Genomic DNA, 20,852 nt, shown 5'->3' on the forward strand with positions numbered 1-20,852 from the left:
CGATGGATCTCTCTCGCGCGCTCTCTCTCTTCTTTTCCCTCTCTAACACGATGGAATTTCGTGGACGACGCCTCCGATTGAAAACGACCGTGTGAAACGAAACGAAAATACGCTAACGGCGAATGGAACGTGTCGCAAAAAAAAATACAACAAAAAAAAAACGATGTGTCGTGAACGACGGAATCACGGGCCGCGCGATAACGATAAATCGACGGCGCTCCCAACGACGGCCGCCCGAGAAACACACGAATCGACCGATTTTAGAGCTTGTCGTATCAGCTCACCTCGAACGAGAGCAAGGATAGAGTGGTGCTCGTATATGGAGACCGTATACAAGTGCGGAAAAAGGTAAAGAAAACCGTGGTTACCCGGCCAACAATTTTTGGATACGATGATAATTGTGCCACACACTATGTTATAATCGTTTCGATGTCTCTTGTGCACGCGCGCGTCACGATGCACGCGTTCCTCCCCGCGCAAGTGCGTCCCCTTGTGTACACGGCCGTGGGATCTAGAGCTGCGAACGTTCTCAGAGTGCGATTGCAATGAAAAGTGAAGAAAAGTGTTCGTGACACGGTAGACAGCGTCGTTATTTCTTATTAAAATAGTTCCGCGCTTCAAACACTCGTAAAGAGAGAAATTTTCAATGGAAAGTGATCGGAGAAACTAAAGGAGATATGGTTTTAATATCAGTCCGAGTAGCTCCCAAGGGAATTGGGATTTCTCCGTGGACCTAGCGTTGGGCGGAGGAATATCAGTAGTATAGGAAAGCACTTCTCAGACCGCGGACCACCGCTACAAATACAGAGGAACTGGAAAGAATATCAATGAGGAACGATGGCAGCGTGACTGGCATCGTTATTTCCATTCAGAACTGTCCGAATTCGACTCCCAGAGCGAGGTTCGCAATTGGTATCTCAAACAGACATCTCTCCCATCCTCTGTACCCGCTGTGTCACGAATCTCGCGTTGTAAATAACGTGTATAGAAAAGTGAAAAGGCATTTGTCAAGTGCCTAGGCGATACGTTCGACAACCTGGTGTCTCGTTTACAGTTGAATAGTAGCAGGGCTTGAATCCACAAGCCATCCTTTGGTCAGTGATCGGATCGATACTATTGATCATATTCAATTAATTCGATTCCAAAGTGCTAAATAGACGGTGTCGATACGTATCGAAATTTTAAGTAGGCACTCTGTATCACTTTTTGATACAGATTGGCCTTAAAGCAATTCCAAATCAATATTGCATCAAATCAAAATCTGTTTGATACTTCGGCGAAAATATTCATACCTACTACTTTAATATTGATGTCTGTTTCATTACTTTTTAATGCTTCAGCTTTCATCTCCAAACGTTATAAATAGGATAGGTAATATTAAAGTTTCTCTCCACACGAGTTTCATTTATTTATTTTTGATTAACTAAGAGAATCAGATATTATTACAAACTGCTAAGAAATAATATTTATACTCACGTGCAGCGAAACTTTAATATTAAATCAGATCGTCAGCGTTGCCCATTCCTACTCGGACCACACCAATTTTTTCGGTGGATCAATGCAAACATTCGAAAGCAATCTGCGCGAAATTGTCATAGAGAAGGTGCATTACTTAATTTTTTTTTTCCTTACGGCTTGATGAAAGTTATGAACTGGGGTTAATAGAATCGATACCGGTATCGACCCGATCACTACCTCTGGTACGATGACACTCTCGGTGACCAGATCCCACGGCCATGACATCGTACACAGACACGCATCACGCGCCTCGGCAACGCGCATTGTCGCACGCGTGTGCAATCTCTTCTGTAAGATGTGCATAAGATACTTGTATGTCCGTTGGGAGAACACGAGGCATCTCTTCTTGTCCTTCGAAGGATCAGGACGAAGGACACACGAAGGCCTCCCCATGCATCCCCTCGATGGTCGAGAACATGCATATCGTGTCGCGTGGCTGGTCCCTGGATTGGCTTCTGGGTGTCTGCTTTCCCCGAGAAACCCTCCCCCTTGGCTTCTTCACGCGCGACGCTATCCATGTCTCGTCTCTCCCTGGGTTTCGGGCCGTTTTTTTTCTTTCATTTTCCTCAAGCTTTCGTTTCTCGGTCGCCCCAAGTTTCGTTTCATCCCGAAGAACACGCTCCCCGACGGCCTCTTCTGATTCGACCTTTCAGTTTCCCCGAGTCGCTTTACTTTCCCTTTCTCCCCGAGGCCACCGTGTCCCTGAGGAGGAGGCGAAGGTCTTCCCAGGACGCGAGAACCCTTCTGGCATGGTGCCCGCCCCCGAGTACCCGTCACTGGTTGCGGCTGAATCTTGATCTGGCTTCTGATTTGTGCATTCCCGCGCGATCGCTTCTTCGCTTCCCGTCCATTCCCGCATCCTCTCTCGCCCTGGAATCCCTCCCCAGCGCACACCAGGCTTCGAGTCTGCTCTAGCTCCAGTTTCTTTTCTTTAGCGAGCTTCCCACCGAGCGACGCTGTAGGATGCCAAGAATCGAATCGCGCTTAATCGAGACAGAGACGTTAGGCTCCCCTTTAGGTGGCGATCGAAGTAGGGCGCGTTCAGCGGCGGAACGGGAAGTCGACGAATCACGGTATACTCCGGATGTTTACGGTACCAAGCGAGCCGGGTTTTACGCGCTTTTTACGCCTCGACGCTTCCCTGGCCTCGTCCAGCCGGCGTTCTCCCTTTGTCCGGCGCCTCGCCGGCATCTCTGCTCTGCGAGAAAAAATGCTGGAGACAAAGGACTCGCAACGACTCCTTTGGGGGCTTGGAAAGGTGACGGGGGAGCTTTCACCAATTGGTCATCGGGCTTGTCGTTGGTCGAGTGAAATTTCTCTAGGGAAATGGAATTCTTCTGGGAGAGGATGGGATGGAAGCAGATACAATAGGTGCAGGTGGGTCAAATCGGGTATTCACGGTTCTTCGCGATGACTGCTGCGATTTGTGGTTAGTGTTCCTGATTTCTCCATATTTTTTGTTTCTCGAGAAATCAGAAATCAGATCATATTTCTCGAGAAATTCTCGAGAAAGCATTCTCGAGAAGAAACACTGTTTGTAGTATAATACTAGTTCTTATACGAATTATTGCAGACGAACCATAGTACGCGTCAATTTTTCTTCCATCGATATTATCCTTGTTTACGGAGAAACTGGAATACCTAGTTCGACCCAGCTACCCAGTTTCACCCCGCTCCGCCCCTATTCCAGAAAGGCGCTTTTATCTCGAGGGTGAGCAGGAGTAATACACTTTGAAGCTTCTTCTTCCGTAGCCCTTGAAATATTAACTCTAAGACGTTGTCATATTGCTCTTTTGTCCACTGTCTTCTCAACGTCGCAACCCTTCATCGCACAGTTGCCTCGTCGCTCCCTGGGAGCTGCAGCAGCCTTCCCAGGCGCCACGATCCCGCGCGTATCGTTGGAAATTTTTAACGTAGCTGTGATTTATTTTACGATCGCGGCCCTCTAAAGTTTCCTCGGCGTGACGGTTGCGACTAACGGTCCCCAGGAGCTTTAATAAGCGAGGCCGTCTCGTCCTCGTTGCGCTCGCCGATGATTAATGTACACGCCCGTGAAAGACGGCCGGGGGGCGAAATCCAAACGTCGCCGATGATGCGCCCCTCGTCTTCCTCCTAATGCGTTCTCCCTGTATTGCGTTAACACCGCGTGACGCGGCGTGTACGTGGCCACGGCGAGCGCCGATTTTTCGCGACTCACGACAACTAAGCTGATGGATGGAAGGGTTGATAGAATGGAGGAGATCAGTTGCCGAGAGAAGCCTCGATGGATCGCTCTTCTTATTTTAAGAAAGACAGAGTTACTCGGTTTTTCAATCATGAATTTTCGATCAAGCAAGCGTAGGGATCGCGGGAAAGAATTCGAGACGAGAAGGCCGATGACCGACTATTCGCTCCGCGGGGAAAAGTTCCCAAGCTGCGAGCTCCTGGCGGAAGCAGAGCTATCAGCGCGCCTCGTCAGCGACGCGACTGCTCCAGCACGCCCCTTTGTCCCAGCTGAATCGCGCTCGCGACGCTCTGAAGCGGGTGCGCGTCGACTCGCTCGGTGCGCGCGATCAATCGCCGGAGATGCATCCCGGTGCAACCGAAATAACGCGTGCACGCGCCACCGAAAGAGAACAAGGCGCGAGTGCCGTGCGTCACGGGCGAGAGACTGCAACGCGACCGCGGCTAAAAGCTCCGTTCACACGGGAGTACGGGTGGCGCCTTTTGGACACCTTGCCAAGCGTCTGTGAATGCAGCCAGCGTCACGACGCTCCACCGTGCCACGGACAATTAGTATCACGGTGTTGATGCAAGCTGTCTAAGCCACAGGCGTCGTAACATCGCTACGAGGAAGAATGCGTTTCTACGGGGAAATCACCAAGTCTCTGCATCGAGGCTCGCGAGCTGCTGCCTCTCAGCAATGCCAACATACTACACCTAGGAGCCCCTTTTCGCGTTGCCCCTTAAAGCGACTTGGACACTCGATCCCTCTGATTAATCTGCCAGAAATTAGAGGATAAATTTGAAGTTCGAGCTTGTAAATTTCCGTGTGAAGCAGCCTTAAGCCGCCCCCGGTCGCGGGTGCATCGCCCGTGATGCGACGCGGCGCGACAGGAAGGGCGTTCTGACGAGCATCGTTGTGACGGAAGGGGCAGGCTGGACAGGATTAACGACGCTCGTCGAACGACGTCGGGAAGACGATGACGCTCGCGTCGGCGACTCACTCTCGCTCGGGACAGCGAGAGAGAGAGAGAGAGGGAGAACTGCATTGCGGTGCACGGATGCAGTTGGCGGATTTGCCGGGAAATCCGACGACGGTTTGCGCTATGGGGCCGTCGACGCGTTCGCGTCCACCCGTCTCGTTTATCTCTCTTTTACCACCGTTCCTACCCTTATTTACGATTAGCTCGACGCCCCGAGAACTGGCATCGTTAAGTCAGTTCCACAGGCTTTGTAGGAGTCTTGGTGCCACTCGCGATTTTATATTTTATCAAGCTTGCCGCTGTTGTCGCAGGCGTGCGATGGATTCCATGGACCCTGGGATTGTTTCGCATTAATTCGCTAAAGAGCGACTTAAGAAGTAGCTTTCAAGTACCGCTAAGGTCCAGGGACCACGAACGAATCCATCCCATTTGCAACGACTCGAACTTCGTGCCGTCTGTAACGTTGGAGGCTACCTTATTGTACATACACTCCGGACGCCTGACGAGAAGTTCGCTTCGGTCAGCGAGAAAGAGCGGGCTGACCCCGGCGCTGGCAGTGACAGGTGCCGCTTTTATACTCGCACGCGGCGTCCAGCCGGCTACCGAGCGCTGACGAAGCTTCCACGTGTATGTACCATACCCTCAGGGCAAGTTCGAATGCACCGTATGCAATGGCACTGCATCGCGACGATCGGGTATAAGCAAAATTCAAACACGCGGGAATATTAAGAAGCACGCGGACTCGACGGCGGAGTCATTGGTAAACAGATAACGCGACGCGCACGGCGGACCACGAAGCCGAAGAAGCATCGAGGACTTGAAGAGACGAGGACGTTGATTCTGCGATTAGTGGCCTGTCGATACGATCATTCTTACTTACACGCACCTCGCATGCTTTTCAGCTGCTCGGCCACCTTTCACCGCCGCCCTTTGTCAAGCTCTATCTGCTCGTCACCTTTAGTCGACTGTTCTTGCTGTTGTGTATCGCTGTCGCCCTTTTTCACAACCTTTACTCTAACTGTTGCTCCTGTTGTCTGTTGTCCGTTAGTCTACCGGCAGCACCGTCGCCCGCTTTCTCAGGCCTCTGGTACATGTCGTTTCACGTTTCTCACTGTTCTCCGCATGAATTTCTGTTCTCTCTGGAATTATTGTTCGTCTGCACGTGGCCCGCGCGCCTCTTTCATTCTACCCCTCCCCCGATCCTCTCGACATCTCTCTTAGCCGGTGATCTTGGCCGCGCGATAAGTCGCTCGAAACTCGACCGGGAGCATCGGATCGACCGACCACAGCGGCACCGACGCGAACTCTCCGCCTACCTCGTTTCCCTGCTTCTACCCTCCGAGTCGTCCTCGCGCTGTAGAGACTCACGCGACGAAGCGAGCTCGGTGTCGGTGCCGCTGTGGTGGTCGCCGCGAGGTCGCATCTCATTCCATGTCATTCAGAATCGAGTAGTTAAAAACTAGCTTTCCCGGTCTCGAGAAACGCTCAGCTGGCCCAGCGTCACGCTCCGACTCTCGTCTCGGGAAGCAGAGAATGGGACTGCGTCGATCCGTCTTTCCGAACTCGAGGAGCTCCGGGCAAGAGAAATAGTGCGCAAAGGCACGTTGCGCGGGAGAGAGAGAGAGAGAAAGAGAGAGAGACAGAGAGAGAGAGAGAAAAAGATAGAGAAAAAGAGAGAGCTAAAACGAGAGAGACGGAGAGAGATGGAGAGGAGGGAGGGAGAGAGAGGAGACGTAGACAGTAGCATAACGTAACTCGCCTTACGATTAGTCGTCATAGTCGCTCTAGATACGTAGATACGGAGAGAAAGGGAGAGATTGAATGGGAGAGAGTCGCGTAGAACGGAACGAACGAATGAATCTGAGTGAAAGGGGGGGGGGGATTGAAAGTGTACGAAAGAGAGGGGATGACTGCGAGAGAAAGAGAGAGAGAGCAAGGGTAGCGAGAGAAGCAGCGAAGATGGACGCGAAGAGTGTAAATTGAAACATTTCCGAAATGCGAATTGTTGCAGGACCTAAAGAAGCGCGGTTCCCACACCTGTGACATGCAGGCCCTACAGCCACTTCCGGTCCCAACCACCACCACCACCAACACCGCGCCTGCCATGACTACTTCCGGTGGGCAGCCACCGCTCCCGGTATCGGAGACCGCTTGAGTCGATCACCGGGACCGGTCACGATCACCATAATCCGCTATTACGAACAAACCACCTCCAACAATAAATAAAACCAACCACCGTCCTCCTCTTCTGCTCGATGAAAGAACAATGGCCGACCGGCCGGAAGAACGGTGAGCCTGCATTCACGATCTCTTTATTCCCGGGGCGTTCTACGTTCCGCGCGCGTCTCGCGGCGCAGCCGGAAGTGGTGCCGCGCTCTCCAGCAGGATATTCCATCGCTTTGCTCCCCGAGTGTTCTTACGGGGATCGTTTAGCCACGGTAGAAACGGACGAGCCTTGTCCAGTCGCCAGGAACATGGACGAAGAGCAAAGACTTCTTCCGTTCCTTCTGACAACAGAGGCCGAAACGTTTCGCGAGCTTGCTGCTCATTGATTGATAGATAGTTGATTAATCGGGGCACGGTGTCGAATGTGGGATGAAACATCCTGCGTCGAGGCCACTTCCGTCGGTCTTAAACTTCTGCTAAACTGTGCATTATTTACAGCTACAGGCCCCGGGTCGCTGGTAGTAGCCAGCCTCTGCTAATCTATTCTCGAAAGCACAGAGTAAGGCGTGGCTACTCCCGGTGGCTCGCGTCTCCGTCCAGGTCCCCGACACAATTCCACCCCCCCCCGACTAATTCTTCGTCCATTCGGAGCGATGAAAAGAGAGTGCGTAGACTTTAGAGCGCATCTAAGTAGCCGCGACGCCCCCTTCTCTTTGCATGGCTGCAGCAAGAATTCCTCGATACCCTCGATGATTTACAGTGCCCGCGAAAGTCCATCTGGCCCGCGTTTCGGGTGGCAAGTCCTGGGCGACGATTTAGCGAGGCGTTGCCCCTTAAATCCGCGCCGCGGTCCCCCGTCGTTGACGTTGATCAAGCTTCATCGTACTCGCAAGCAAAAGGGGCTCACCGTTGGTACGCGAAGAGCCATCGGGGGGGCTTTCGCTTCTGCCGCTGCCGCAGAGAAAACACAGCGATCGAAGGCGCCTGACGAGCGATAGTTCCACGTCTCGCACCTCCACTCATCGAGAGGGGAACGCTGGTTGAGATCGCGGAGCGTAACTGGGAGACTCGATATTAACGCAGAGGATCAGCCGGCATCGTTTCGACAAAGTCGAAGGGGGAGTTTCGGAAGCTGCCTCGAAGATCCGAGTGTAATCGAACAAGTTCGACCCTCTGGTTGACCTGTATCTCCGGTTCACAGCGGCTTTGAGCACCACCCTCGGCCAACATCGACGGAGCCTGCCGCCAGGGTGTTCGGCATAGGCCACAAAGCCGCTTTGAAAGCTGCTCCGCGAGGTACATTTCGAAGATGAAGCACCGTTTATTCGGGGATCGAAATGGCCAGCCGAAGGTTGCCGCAGGCTATGGATCGCCAAGCCGCGCTGGAGGATGGTGGAATGTTGCGCAAGCGAAGCGTCCGCACCTGGATGAGCCTGGGATTCGTTTGTTTTGAACTCTGGGGACGATTTAATCGCTGATCCTTTGGTCGCTACAGATAGGCAAGTGCACTGTGTTTGAGTTGCAGATTTTCGGTGCCCGAAGTTTGAAAATTCCATGGGGAACGTGGGCTGCATGGTCGCGCGGGATTCAAGACCTAAGTGAATGCGCAAACAGTAGTAGTTGTTCCGCGAAGAGTATCGAAGTAGGCAAATTATCAGAGAGTCTCGCGTGCAAGGGATGGAAAGCGCGTTTCCTCTGCAGTGTCTCGGACCGATTTATACCTCGGATCGTCCGAATCCAACGAGGCAGCCCTAAATTCTGGGAAACGAGCTTGTTGGCTCGGGTCATATCGCAGGTCACCTCTTGACTTTTCACTTAATCGCATTTACAGCGTTATTCGACTGGCCAGACAAGCTCCCGGAACGTACGCAGCCGTGATTCGACCCGGTTTCCGGTTCGATCCGGCTGCCGAGTGGGTGAATCGGCCGAATAGATCGATCGGGCAAAGCGCGTTACTGGAATATCGACGTCGAGAGGCTTTCGAGCCGGCCGTTGAAGAGCAACCGGAGCCACGGAGAAAGGAGCTGAGAGCTGATCCTCGAAACGGGGCCGAAGGCAAATTTGCACAGGTGAAATACCCTTCTGCGACCGCGCCGCGGCTTCCTGATCCTTGCTCAAATCGCGCTGCGTTTGTAATGCGGCTCGACTCGCCGGAATTGCTTGTCCCCGTTTAGTGGCCCGAGTTTCTTTGGACGTTCGACATTGGACGGCATTCGACGCTTCGTTTTCATTTAGATTTATAGAATAGGACAGATAGAATAGAAATATTATTCGGCGAAAAGTTATTCGTTGTTCTCGACGAAACAATTGGCCCCCAGGCGGTTGGATACAGACCCAACAGGCATCTATCAAAAATCCCGATTAGGGCCTGTCGAAGCAGAAACGAAGGGCCCTCGAAATCCGCCGGATTACTAAACCGATCAGTCCGACAGGACGCTGTCTCGCCTCGCGAGAGAGTCGGTCGATATTCGCAGCCGGGACCCGGGGCGGGTATCGACCAGGGTCGAGGGACAGCAGCCGGTCGAGTGTGTTATTTCCATCGCCGGTTTTTCTTTTCTCCTTTTTTTCTTTTTTTTTTCTTGTCGCCGAGCAGAAGTGAGCTCGTCGTCAGCGACACGAGCACTCACCCCCCTCCGAAAGGGCTTCACTTAGACCGGGGAGACACTCGAGTCGACCAGTCGCTCTCCTTTCCGCTCCACTCGTGGCGGAGGCTCCGTTTTGCCAGGGCTGCTCCTCGGCCAACAATCGGTTCCCTTCCTTCCCGCCCCGTGACCGAGTTCCAAAGGAGGCCTAGTTTTCCCGCGGTAACTTGCGCGGCTTCCTGAAACGTGGCCGCGAACAATGAGCCCCCGGGCGACGAAGCAACGACCGAAAAACGGATTCGCGGCTTCGCGCTCCTCTCCAGCCTTCCGCGCGGTCACGCGCCACTGGGGAAATGCACCGGGGGGCTTGCGGGCGCCAGCTAGGCCCGACTTTCCGGTTTTTATAAGCGTTATTAATTTGCCACAAAGGCTCTTCCGGCTAATCAACGCGACGACAGCTTGGCGGATCGCGGGCTTTTAGAGAGCTGTGTTAGAGGAACGTTACCGGGTAGTTTGCTGTCACAGGGGAACGCGGTGCGAGAGAGATTTCTCCCAATTGGCATTGTACGTGAGTTTCGTGCTTCCGTAGACTCCGTGGGGTGTTTGGGCTCCGCTACTTGGTTGTTATTTCTCCAGTCCTTCGCTACCCCCTTTTATATTCCTGTATTGTTTATTTAGAACGCAATCCAAGTCGTTAAACACCCTCGGAGCACCCAGGGGCATGTTTTCTTGGCTCGAATCCAAGCTTCTCGCGCAACAATGCGCGCTATACCTCCGCCGGGCTGTCGAAAACGCGACGCGAGCGTAGTTCTCGGCGAACTTGGCCGTCTTCCCCGTAACTTACGAGCTGGAAGAGCGCGTTCCGCGGAATCTCGGTCGATAAACAGGTCTTCGAATCGCATTTAAATCCCCACCCAAGTGGTTTTCCCCGAAACAGTTCCGAAGAAATGCTTTCAGACCGTTGGGGAAGGCAGGAAAGTCTCTTGGAAGCGTCTCAAAGGAACAATCTCTCTCCCAATCCCTCCGTCAAAGATCCTTTTAAAACAAGAAGTCAATCGTGTCACGCTTTGACAAGCGTCGGGACCTGATTTCACGCGGTTTGCCTTTTAAAAGCAATGCTCGAAAGATTTAACATCGACACGCTTTGCCACGGGGAAAGCTATCCTATTCGCAGAAGCCCTTCGACCTAGGATTTCCACTCTTTTCCTTTCCTTCCTCCGAGGGAGGATTTCCCCTATTCGTCTTTCCAGCTAGCTCCACCCTCCGCACGAAAATGTTTAAGTAAGAATGATTGGACGGGGGCCAGAATGTTGGGCGATTTCGCTGAGACTGTTATCTCGTGGAGCCTTCTCGTCGATTCATTCCTGATGGAGGATGGCTGGCGACCTCTCGAAACCTCCAACAGCTTCAAAACATTCTTCTGAATAAGCACTCGCACCTGTTTGCCAATGAAGTTATTATTAGTATTAAACCTTGGGTGACAAATTCTTCTTAAATAATTAAAACCGATTGCTTTATACCACATTAGTTCGGCCATCTTTAGAGTACTGCTCCTCAATTTGGTCGCCGATTCTTGAGAGAGACAATCTACTTGTAGACAAAATGCAACATAGATTCCTTAGGTTTGCCGCTTATAAACAGCGACGTCCAATGTCACGCGATAATCATAATTGTGGCCAAATTCTTGCATCTCTGAACTTATCTACGTTATCGGAGCGTAGGCGTATTGCTGATCTCTGTTTCTTATTTAAAATTGTTAATGGCTGCATCAACTGTCCTTCACTCCTGCGGGATATCTCACTCTATGCACCATCCAGAAGCTTAAGAGGAAGGACATCTTTTTTCTGCTCGAGCTTAAAATCTAAGTTTGGTGCTCGCGATCCTGTAAATCGGATCGTCAGCGTTGGCAATTTATATTCAGAGAAGATTGATTTGTTTCGGTGGATCCATACAAACTTTCCAGAGCAATCTGCGCAAAATTGTCTTTAGCTAAGGTGCAATGCTTAAGTATTTCTTTCTTTTTATTCTTTTTTGTTTGCGGCTAGATACTTTGTTTTTTTTTCTTGCTTGCACGTATGCCACTGTATTCTTTATTGTATAAATTCGGGCTTGCCCCTTAATAAATAAACAAATATATAAATAAATAAATCAATTCGCGAGATTTCTTGCAAGGCGAACGCATTCCAAACGCAGTAGCATTCTTCAAAATTTACAAAATTACCAGTCACTGCACCCTGCTAAAGCACACTCAATAAAATCAGCGAGTCCTCGGAGAAAGCTACTGAAAAGAAGCAGGAGATAAAGGAACGCAATCTCAACCAACAGCTTCCCCTCGACGCACAGTCACGCCAGTAGAAAAATACCGCCGGGAGGCGGACCAGCGATCGTCAAGCGCCTCGATCAGCTCCTCGAAATCACCCAGTCTGGCAGCCAGACCCAGCAGCACGGCGCTTTTAATTGCAGTGAAGGGAAGAGAGAGACGCGAGTGGCTGGCGCCTCTGCGTAGACGCCTACGAGCGAGAACAGGATCCCGCGGACCCGCCGAGGGCGTCCAACGAACCCAGAGAGGGTTCGAGGATCCTCGAGGAGGACGGAAGCCGCTCGTCCTCGCGGAGCAAGGATTCCACGCGACCTCCGGCTGAAAGAAGACCACGAAGGAGGGACGCGTCTGCAGCTGGAATTCTCCGCGTTTTCGAGGACGAAAGTCTGTTAATGCACGCGCCACGCGCCTGCACACCTTGTTCCATCCGTTCCGTTCACGGACCCGAGGATCGACGAACTATAGCCGCGCCTCGAACCGCGCCAGCTAATCCCTGAAAAGGATACGAAGAAAGCAAAGAAAATCCAACGAGCTTGACTCCTTTATCTCCCCAGTGTCTCCGGACCGATCAGAATTCGATTTGCCCTCGTGGCTGTCACTAAACTACAGTTGTTTCCATTTCGAACTCCTAGCGGAAGCTCTGCCACTCGCGGGACAGCTGGCGCGCGTTCCAGGACACTCGTTATTTCCAGGACCTGCGCCTGCACGCGAATCAATTGACAAATTGCGAGCGTAACCTCGTGGAACCTCTCGATCGTTTGCGACGTTTCTTTCCACTCATCGGAGCCTCTCGTCCTCTTCGATCTTTCCGCTCGTTGTCCGTCGATCTTCGAAGCGGACCCTGCTCGAAGCTCCGCCGCGCGGAGGACCTCGTCGGGGTGTCTCCGTGGGTGGCGCTCAACGTGGCGGAAAAATTGAAGACGACGTGAAATCGCGGTCGTTAAACGACGGTAATAGGGAGGGAGGAGTCTCGCTGGAGCGGTCGTCAGACGCAGGTCGACCCTTTAGACAAGCGACGTCCCTGGTAGCTTTAAGGAACGATCTCTGGAGAGATCCTGCCGACGCATGGATACCGTGGAAGCGGATCGACGCCGTCTCCGAGGTGTCCCTCGGCTCGCTAGGTTTAAGTAGGCGAGCGATATGCTTAAGGGCACAGCGAGGAGAAGGTGGTCGAAATGGGAGAGAGCTAGGATAAGGCGAGGAGTGCTTTACGATCGCGATCGTAAAAGAAGAGAGGGGCGACGAGACGCGAACGGAATTCGTGCTGTATCCGCGCGGAGTAGTTTGTTGGAGGGTCCCTTGCCAGGGGGGTGTGGCGAGAACAGGGGGATGCAGTCGGCGAGAGGTCGATACGACGTTTGGGGCGGATGGTAGGGACCCACTGGTACCTTGGTACTCTAAATAAAAGTAAGATGATGCCCTCGTTCTTTCAAAAACTCTTCGAAGAGTCCCGTTTCCGTTCTATCCTTTTGTTCCCTAGGTGGTAACTTATCGATCCCACCTTGGCGCGCGCTGATTCGGATCGACGGGTCGATCGTTGACCCATACTCCTTAACCCCGTTCGCTCGCTCGCTTCGATGGTTGCGTGTCTTCGTCGCGGGATTCTGGTGTTTAAGTCAGCGATCCGTTTTGCATTCGAGGTTTCTTTCATCCGTCGAACAGTATTATCGACGAGCCCCCCGTTCGCGGTGCTTTTCCACTGGGAACGGTCTCGCTCGTCTGGAAACGGACGGTTTTAAGTGGCGGGGCAGTTTTTTGGGGGGGAGGGGTCGTTGGATCGACGATCGACCCGCGGTCACCTCGAGGGGCGAAACAGTTTCGGAATTCCGAAGGAACTCTCTCTCTCTCTCGAGCGACAGGAAGCTCTGAAGAATCGGTGTTTTTAATTCGACGGCGCCTGGGCGCCGTTGGATGCTCGCTGTAAATAATCGTGAATCCGGCATGGGGAGTCTCGTGTTGTCTGTAATTAACTTTGTAATTAATTGTAAACGATCTAACGAGCGAAGACGAACAAAAGAGAGATATTGAGAGAGGATATATATATATATATTATATTATAAATACAAATAAAAGAGGAAGGAATATATTATATATATATACATAAACATACAGATATATTGTACACGCACACGTACACACAGCTACACACTCGAACGTGTGGGAATAGGATGCGAAATGGAGGGACAGGAGCAGAACACATGTACACATCGGTGAGACACACATACATACACTTGCAGCACCCTCGCGTCGCGCAATAAAATAAATTCTAAATCAACTTTCAAACTAGAATGCGTGCCTGAGTGCGTGGGAGGTGAACCCCTTCGAGGCACCGAGCCACCCCTCTTTACAAACTCCTCGGGAACTTTGGTGGAGATACTTTGGACTGGCTGTCTCAATCGTTTCGGGAATTTCAGACAATCCAGGGGACGTTCACCTTGCCTGAGAAGAAGTCTTTCCTTCCACTGGAAGATCTCGGTGATCCCTATTCCACTGTTAAGAAAGTTCACCTGGTGCTCCAACAGTGGCGGATTTAGCCTGGGCCCCTACCCAGAACGCCCTCCAGGGCACCATCTTCCAAAAAAAATTATAATTTTATCTGAACAGTATTTTTTTTTCCCCTATAATTTTCATACCACACGCGAAGAAAATTTATTTGTAATTCTGCTATCTATACAGGGTGTCCCAGAACGTTTGCCATTTGGGCCTTTTTCCTTAATATGATAATACTTTGCAACGTTTTAGTCCTTTTAATGTTTCAACTAATCCAGAAGATTCAATCTAAGCATCACTTTCTCTCGAAAACAATTTTCTGTCAACCTTGATCGCAGCAGCTTTTCACTCTCGAGTAGAGCTGTTACTTTTTAACTCGTCGGGTACCCGGCTACCTGAAACAAACTTCAAGCAGTTGAATGCTTTATTGTCTGCGGTATTGTTTGATGTTAGCCAAAAATGTTCGAACAATATCACATTCAATGGCTTGAAATTGTTTCGGGTAGCCCGGTACTCGACGCACAGTGTTGCGGCACAAAAAGCAAAAATTTGAGTTTTTAAATTTTGTATTTCATTTCATGGGACTGGTAGTAAACAGTCCTTCGACATAAGAACATCATATCTACTCTGGAGCAAACTGTCATTCTACACCTTGCTTCTTATCCGACAAAAGACACACGCTTAAAAAGCCATCACCAATTGGGAAACAAGAAACGTGGCTGTCACCAGTCGATTATCAGAGTTACAGTTCAAGAGGCGTGGCTGGGTGCAGTGCGGGGGGCGAAAGAAAGATGTAAACGTGAGTCTAAGTAAATGAAAAAGAAGATTAATATATTATATGATCGTAGAGGTAATCGAGAATAATGTGTCGGGTCCTTTGTCGTCCGAAGAGCAGTTGTATCGCGGGATCGCGCCATTAGACAGCGAACGAAATCTTACGGATAAATGGCCACGCGAAACAAGGGTGAAACGAGGAGGGTAGGGGGTGGGGGGTGGGGTGGGGAAGATTAAAAGCAAAGAGGGCGCAGTCGCGAATGGTGGCTCGAGTTTAACCCGAATTCAAAAATCATACCAGCTCGCCGCAGATCGATCGATCACTATCACCGATGACTATCTACTTCACCGCGAACCGCGGAAGAAAAGGAACCACCAAACAGCGCGACCCCCTTTTGCGTTCGTTAATCGAGAGAAATGGCTGTCGGGTTAAGCTTCGACGCCGCCTATTCCGCCTGGCGGGCACGGAACCACCGGGAGGAAACGAACGAAGGCCAGATGAGAAGAGCCGAGAGTGCAGAAGCGTGCAAGGGTAGCTCGGGGGTTGGTGCACTGAAACTGATCGGTCTCTTGGTTCTTGGCGAGTGGTCAAGCCTTCGCTTCCCCTTCTCGATCGAGGGTTGCGCGTTCCTCGATGGACTCCGCTGGTTCGCGGAACCGTTTCCTCGGCGTTCAAGCTTGAAACGTTCGCGCGAACGACGGGGTTGACGAGCTTCGTTCGATCTCGATCCTCGCTGGATCGCCCAGGCCCTCTGCTCACCCAGATGCTTCTCATAGGTGGAAGCAACCGGAAATCGTGTCGTTAGCGCCGGTCGATCGGTTTTAAGCGACCGCCGAGCAAGCAATTTCGCGACGACAAAGGGAGACAAAGGGGCGGAGACAGGTGTCGCGACACTGGCGGCTCGCTTGCTAGGGAAAGGGGGATGCACCGAGAAGGGAGGCTGCTTGACACCCTTCGCCCTTGCCGAAGGAAAACGACGGAGCCTCTCCAGTTAAAGGGGGTGGGAAACCAGGGCAGGGGTTGCCTGCGTGGAATCGTCGGGGTGCAATCCCTGCAACTGTTTTCCTTAGATCAGACGGCGACTTCTCGGTGCAAGGGTGCAGGAAGAAAGTAGCTGCGTCGGGGCTTGCGGCGATCGAGGGAGGGGAGCAGAGGGAGCGGGAGCACGCGATCGAGGGAAGCGAAGGACACGATATAACGAGTCTTTCAATTCACTACCGTACTGCCAATTTTTCCGATGCGACGTGTATTAACTTTAGTAAGGGTTTAAGGCGACGCGAAGAGGGGCGGCGAGCGAAGGGGTGTCGGCGAACGGGCGTTCAATGGCTCGTTTAACGCTCGTCCCTTTACTTTCGTCCTTAGGGGTCTCGCAGAACTCTCCTGCGATCTTTCCAAAGGGGTGCGCGTCTCGGGGGTGCGCTTTAAATCGGGCGAAAGGGAGAGGTGCTACTTAACGGTGGTCTCCTTCCCGGCGATTATAAAAACGATTGCTAATAAGAGACAGAGGGGGTTGCTTGAAGAAACCTGATCTCCATTCAGTTTTCCTGATGGTGCTCGGTGTACAGGGCACAACGAGCTCTCCAAAGAAATAAAATTCAGAACGAATCAGAATCACTTTATCCACTCGGCGAGCCAGCAGAGAAACGGTATCGGTCGAGAAATCGGTTTGTCGCGCGAAGACGATCGAAAGATCCTGGAAACCTGGTTACGGGTGGTCCACCGCGCTTGTTCCCACCCTCGCGAAGAATTAAACGAACCGAGGGTGACTGGGGACTGGCGTGGACTGCGGCAGCCTGAATTTCGGATCGCACGATCGATCCCAGCCGCTGTTTTCGCTTTGCTTCAACTGATTAAAAGCGACACCACCCACCGCCCCCCCCCCCCCGCCCCTTCGCCCGCGCCGCTTTTCCATCGTGAAAGGAAAGCGATCCTTTTGTAACCAGGACACCGTCCACAGGACCTGTGAGCGTAGCAGGATCGCCGAATGTTCCTGACGCGCTCGGCCGTAATTGCGTTTTACGGTATTCTAGCTGGGAGGGGTGCAGCTCCAAAACCTCTGACGCGCCGCTTTCCGAGCGGAAATCACTCGCGCCACCACGGTGTGTACGTACTAGGTTTTTTTTTGGGAAAAAAAAGCGAAGCTGCACGAGCGATGGGGGAGGCTTCTGTTGACTAGAAGGTGGACGATGCTGGGGAACTGTGGTCGTTGCAAGCTTCAAGAATCGATGAAACTTATCGGGGTGCGTCGATGGGGTTTCTAAAGTTTGGGGTTTCTAGAGTTTTCTGGCTTTCTGTAAAACGCCAAGTCTAATAGCATATTGTCGTGTAATATCATAGAAGATAAACGTTAACGCACTCGAACGGAAAATCGGGCCAGTTATGCAGAAACCTACCAACCCTCAAAATAACAAAAAAAATAATTAAACACGGTACGCATAATTTTGTGATCTTTATTTTGAAAAAAATTACCAAGCCACAGACCAACTCTTACACTATACAATTATTAAGACTACTGAGGCATAGTTCCAGTTTAGGCTAAAAAAATAAAAGCCACAGAAATGATTTTCTGATTTGAAACTGAGTTTTAGTTTGAAGATGTTAATTGTTGAAGAAAAGTAGCTTTATTTCTATTGAGTATATTTTATTTTTAATGAGTTATTCAATAGTGAGTAGCATAATTAATATTATTCTGAATAGAATAATTCTTAATAGAATAATTCTTAATAGAATAATTCTTAATAGAATAATTCTTAATAGAATAATTCTTAATAGAATAATTCTTAATAGAATAATTCTTAATAGAATAATATTAATTATGCTACTCACTATTGAATAACCCATTAAAAATAAAATACACTAAATAGAAATAAAGCTACTTTCCTTCAGAAATTAACATCTTCAAACTAAAACTCAGTTTCAAATCATTCAGGGTTGGTAGCTTTCTGCACAACTAGGTTCAATTGATCTATCAAGTGGTATTCCCTTTGACGAGCCAGGCGGACTAAATTTTGCATGGAGTTTTCTCGCCGTCTGCCAGGTACCTTACGTATCCTGCGCCTAATATCGCAAAGAATTAACGTTAACATATTCCCGCGGGGAATTTAATACCTCCGAAGCCCCGCGCAATGATCTCCTTCTCAACTCGTGAATGTTGCCTAGAGTCTTACCACTGTGTACGCGTGTCCTCCACGCAATTCCATCGAAAATTAACGTAAACGTACTCCCGCGGAAAACGGAGCAGCTTCGAACTTCTCTCTGCTACAATCTATCAGCCCGTGAGTACTATATCCACAGTTTCTCAACGTGACTCGGCATATCCAAGCTATATACTTCTCCGCCCCGCGTTAGAGCGAGCTCAGCAGCCGGCTCGTGCCTCACAGTGTTCCCTCGCGCGTTTCACGCAGATCCTCGTCCAACTCGCGACGCGGGTTCCGGAGCTGCCTCTCCCAGCCGTAATTAGACAATTATGTAATTGTACGCTCGTAGCACGTGTCGTCGAACGAAGAGTGATCGAAGGACATGCGCCGGCCACTCGGAAGTGGCGCGTTCGCGAGCGGACTCGAGAGTAGTCGTCAGTCGAAGCGCAGTGAAACCGTCGAACTTTCCCTCGTTATTCGTATATTTTCTTAATCGAGCCGACGAGAGGAGCCGCCCCCTGTCGCTTCCCCCTCGAACCACCGCCGAGAACAGTGTCAGCTCTATAAATCTCTTCCTCGATCGTATTTCGCGGGTATTCCGAGGTAACCTCGATCGACGCCCTGGCGCCCTTAGAATCGGACTTCCCAGTAGGCGCGTGCCTGGACGAAGAAACTCAGCCGTTGGACGTCGCAACGCGTTCGAGGGTAGAGCGACGAGGAAGCCGGCTCCGCAGCTAACGCGACAGATATCGCGACGAGGGTTGGAACACGCTGAGAGGGGATGATGGACGCTAGCACTCCGTCGACCCCCGCGCGGATCCTCTTGGTTTCCGAATGCACCAATCTGGATCTGTAAGCGGACACGACGCCTGTCAGGGGCTCGGGGGTAACGCGGTGTGCATCGATCATTTGGCAATAACCATATTTTTAATCGAAACTGTAGGACACGGGGAGGCGAATGGGGGGGATTAATGGGAGGTGAGGCAGGGTCGGGAAGGGCAGAACTCGAAGGTAGATGTGGAAACACGGTTTATCGAGAGCGGTGAAGCGCCGGCACGTTGTAACGAGTACACCCGATAGATGTAACTAGGAAAGGGGTGAAGACGTTTTAGCCAAAGGTGTTGTCCGTCTTCGGTAGCTTCCACGCCTTACTCAACAAGTGAAAAATAAATTGAAATTCATATTTAAGGAGCCAGCGTCGTTCATTTCGATCGAGCGACTCGCTTTTTCTTTATTCCGCGCGGTCCACGTCGCGGAGCGAGGGGTGCTCGAGTTCGATCTCGATTCCTAACACGTTCCAGCATACCTTGCTCGATCGATGTCACTGCAAATTGATTCCGAACAGCCGCGCCGCACAGTGGTCCCAACTCGTCAAAAGCTGGCCAAAATTCAATTTTCGATGTATATAGCAGCTTTATGCTATTATAGCAGATTTGTTGTATATACATCAGCGCATCGAATGCCGCTTGAATTTCTAAAATATATTCATTGGTTATTGAGATATAGGCCGTCAAAGTTGACGAAATTTGACATTCTAATTATATCGTTTTAGTCAAGAATCGGAAAATAATCAATTTTCGCAAAAAATAACTTAAAAATAACGTTTATACCAGGGATATTAGATCCGTCATCTGTTCTTTTGCAATTTTGACTTCAGATTCGTAATCAGCGACCTCGAAAACTGTAGGGTACCAAGTTTTTAGACCAAATTTGATATGTTTCTGATATACGGGTCCGCCGTATTGGATTCGTCATTTTGTTTAAAAAATTGTGAATTTCAGATTCGTAATCAGCGACCCCAAAACCCCCCCGAGCACCCATTTCTGACTAAATTGTAGTACGTTTTGAGAGGTTTGCCGCCTTTCAGCGACTTGGAACCACTGTGCGCCGCACGGATCTCTGGATAACGTCGACGGACTTGCTCAACTTGCAACCCCTTGCATTTTCATCGGTGCCTTCGCAGCTTCGACGTCTGCGTGGGCTCTGAATTATTCGACGGGGTGGCTCTCGTTTGCGGTTAATAATTTTCTGCTGGGACCGACAGTATCGAAGCGCGTAACAGGGTATCAACCGTCTCACGTAGCTTCGAAACTCGATATACACCGAGGCGCTCGACACCCCCAGGACAGTTTGCTGTTTTACTGCCACTTTTTTACCACTGTTACTCGCGCTTTACGCAAACAGGAAAGTGGACGACGTCCCTGCGCCCCGATAGAAACTTTACAGCACGGGGAAACAGCGGCAGTTACCCCGTCCGGCGATCTTTACAGGCGCCGTTCATTCTACATACAGATAGGAACGCGGGCGTTCGATGTTCTTTAAACTTTCACTGCTAGAACGGCGAGATACTTCGCGAACTGCAGAGTTTAGGAATTACTTTCCAACGTCCATCTCCCCGTCTGCGAAGCTCCCACAAAATCATTTGCACTCACCATCCCCTCCTGCGAGCAAACAGAAAGGTCTACTACAGCATCGCGAGTCGTGTGACCATCCGGTGCCATTCGTCCCGAGGTAAATGGGATCACAAACGAAGCGCAAGTAGGGGGCGAAAGTTCGAGCTCGCAACTCCGCTCTGGAATTACAGCTGTTGCGCCCCCAAGCGTCCCGAAGAATCCGCGAACTCTCCGTCCATTCACGACGGGACGGGTAGAGGCGACAACGGAAAGAAAACACCGGTCC

At 50.9% G+C, this 20,852-nt stretch overlaps 1 protein-coding gene across 6 annotated transcripts in view; it reads left to right on the forward strand.

Moving 5' to 3' along the window:
* The window catches only part of Shal (potassium voltage-gated channel protein Shal), a 110,596-nt gene extending 91,235 nt beyond the window's left edge, over positions 1-19,361 (forward strand). For 2 of the 6 annotated variants that reach the window (XM_076813206.1, XM_076813208.1), the window contains 2 exons: positions 6,715-6,992; positions 11,915-19,361. In XM_076813206.1, coding sequence (XP_076669321.1) covers positions 6,715-6,858 — 144 coding nt within the window. In that variant the 3' untranslated portion in view covers positions 6,859-6,992; positions 11,915-19,361. The other 4 variants (XM_076813205.1, XM_076813203.1, XM_076813204.1 and 1 more) reach the window with 4 other exon arrangements.
* The last annotated feature ends 1,491 nt before the right edge of the window (positions 19,362-20,852 follow it).

This window comes from Andrena cerasifolii, chromosome 5 (genome assembly GCF_050908995.1).
Source record: "Andrena cerasifolii isolate SP2316 chromosome 5, iyAndCera1_principal, whole genome shotgun sequence".
NCBI lineage: Eukaryota > Metazoa > Arthropoda > Insecta > Hymenoptera > Andrenidae > Andrena > Andrena cerasifolii.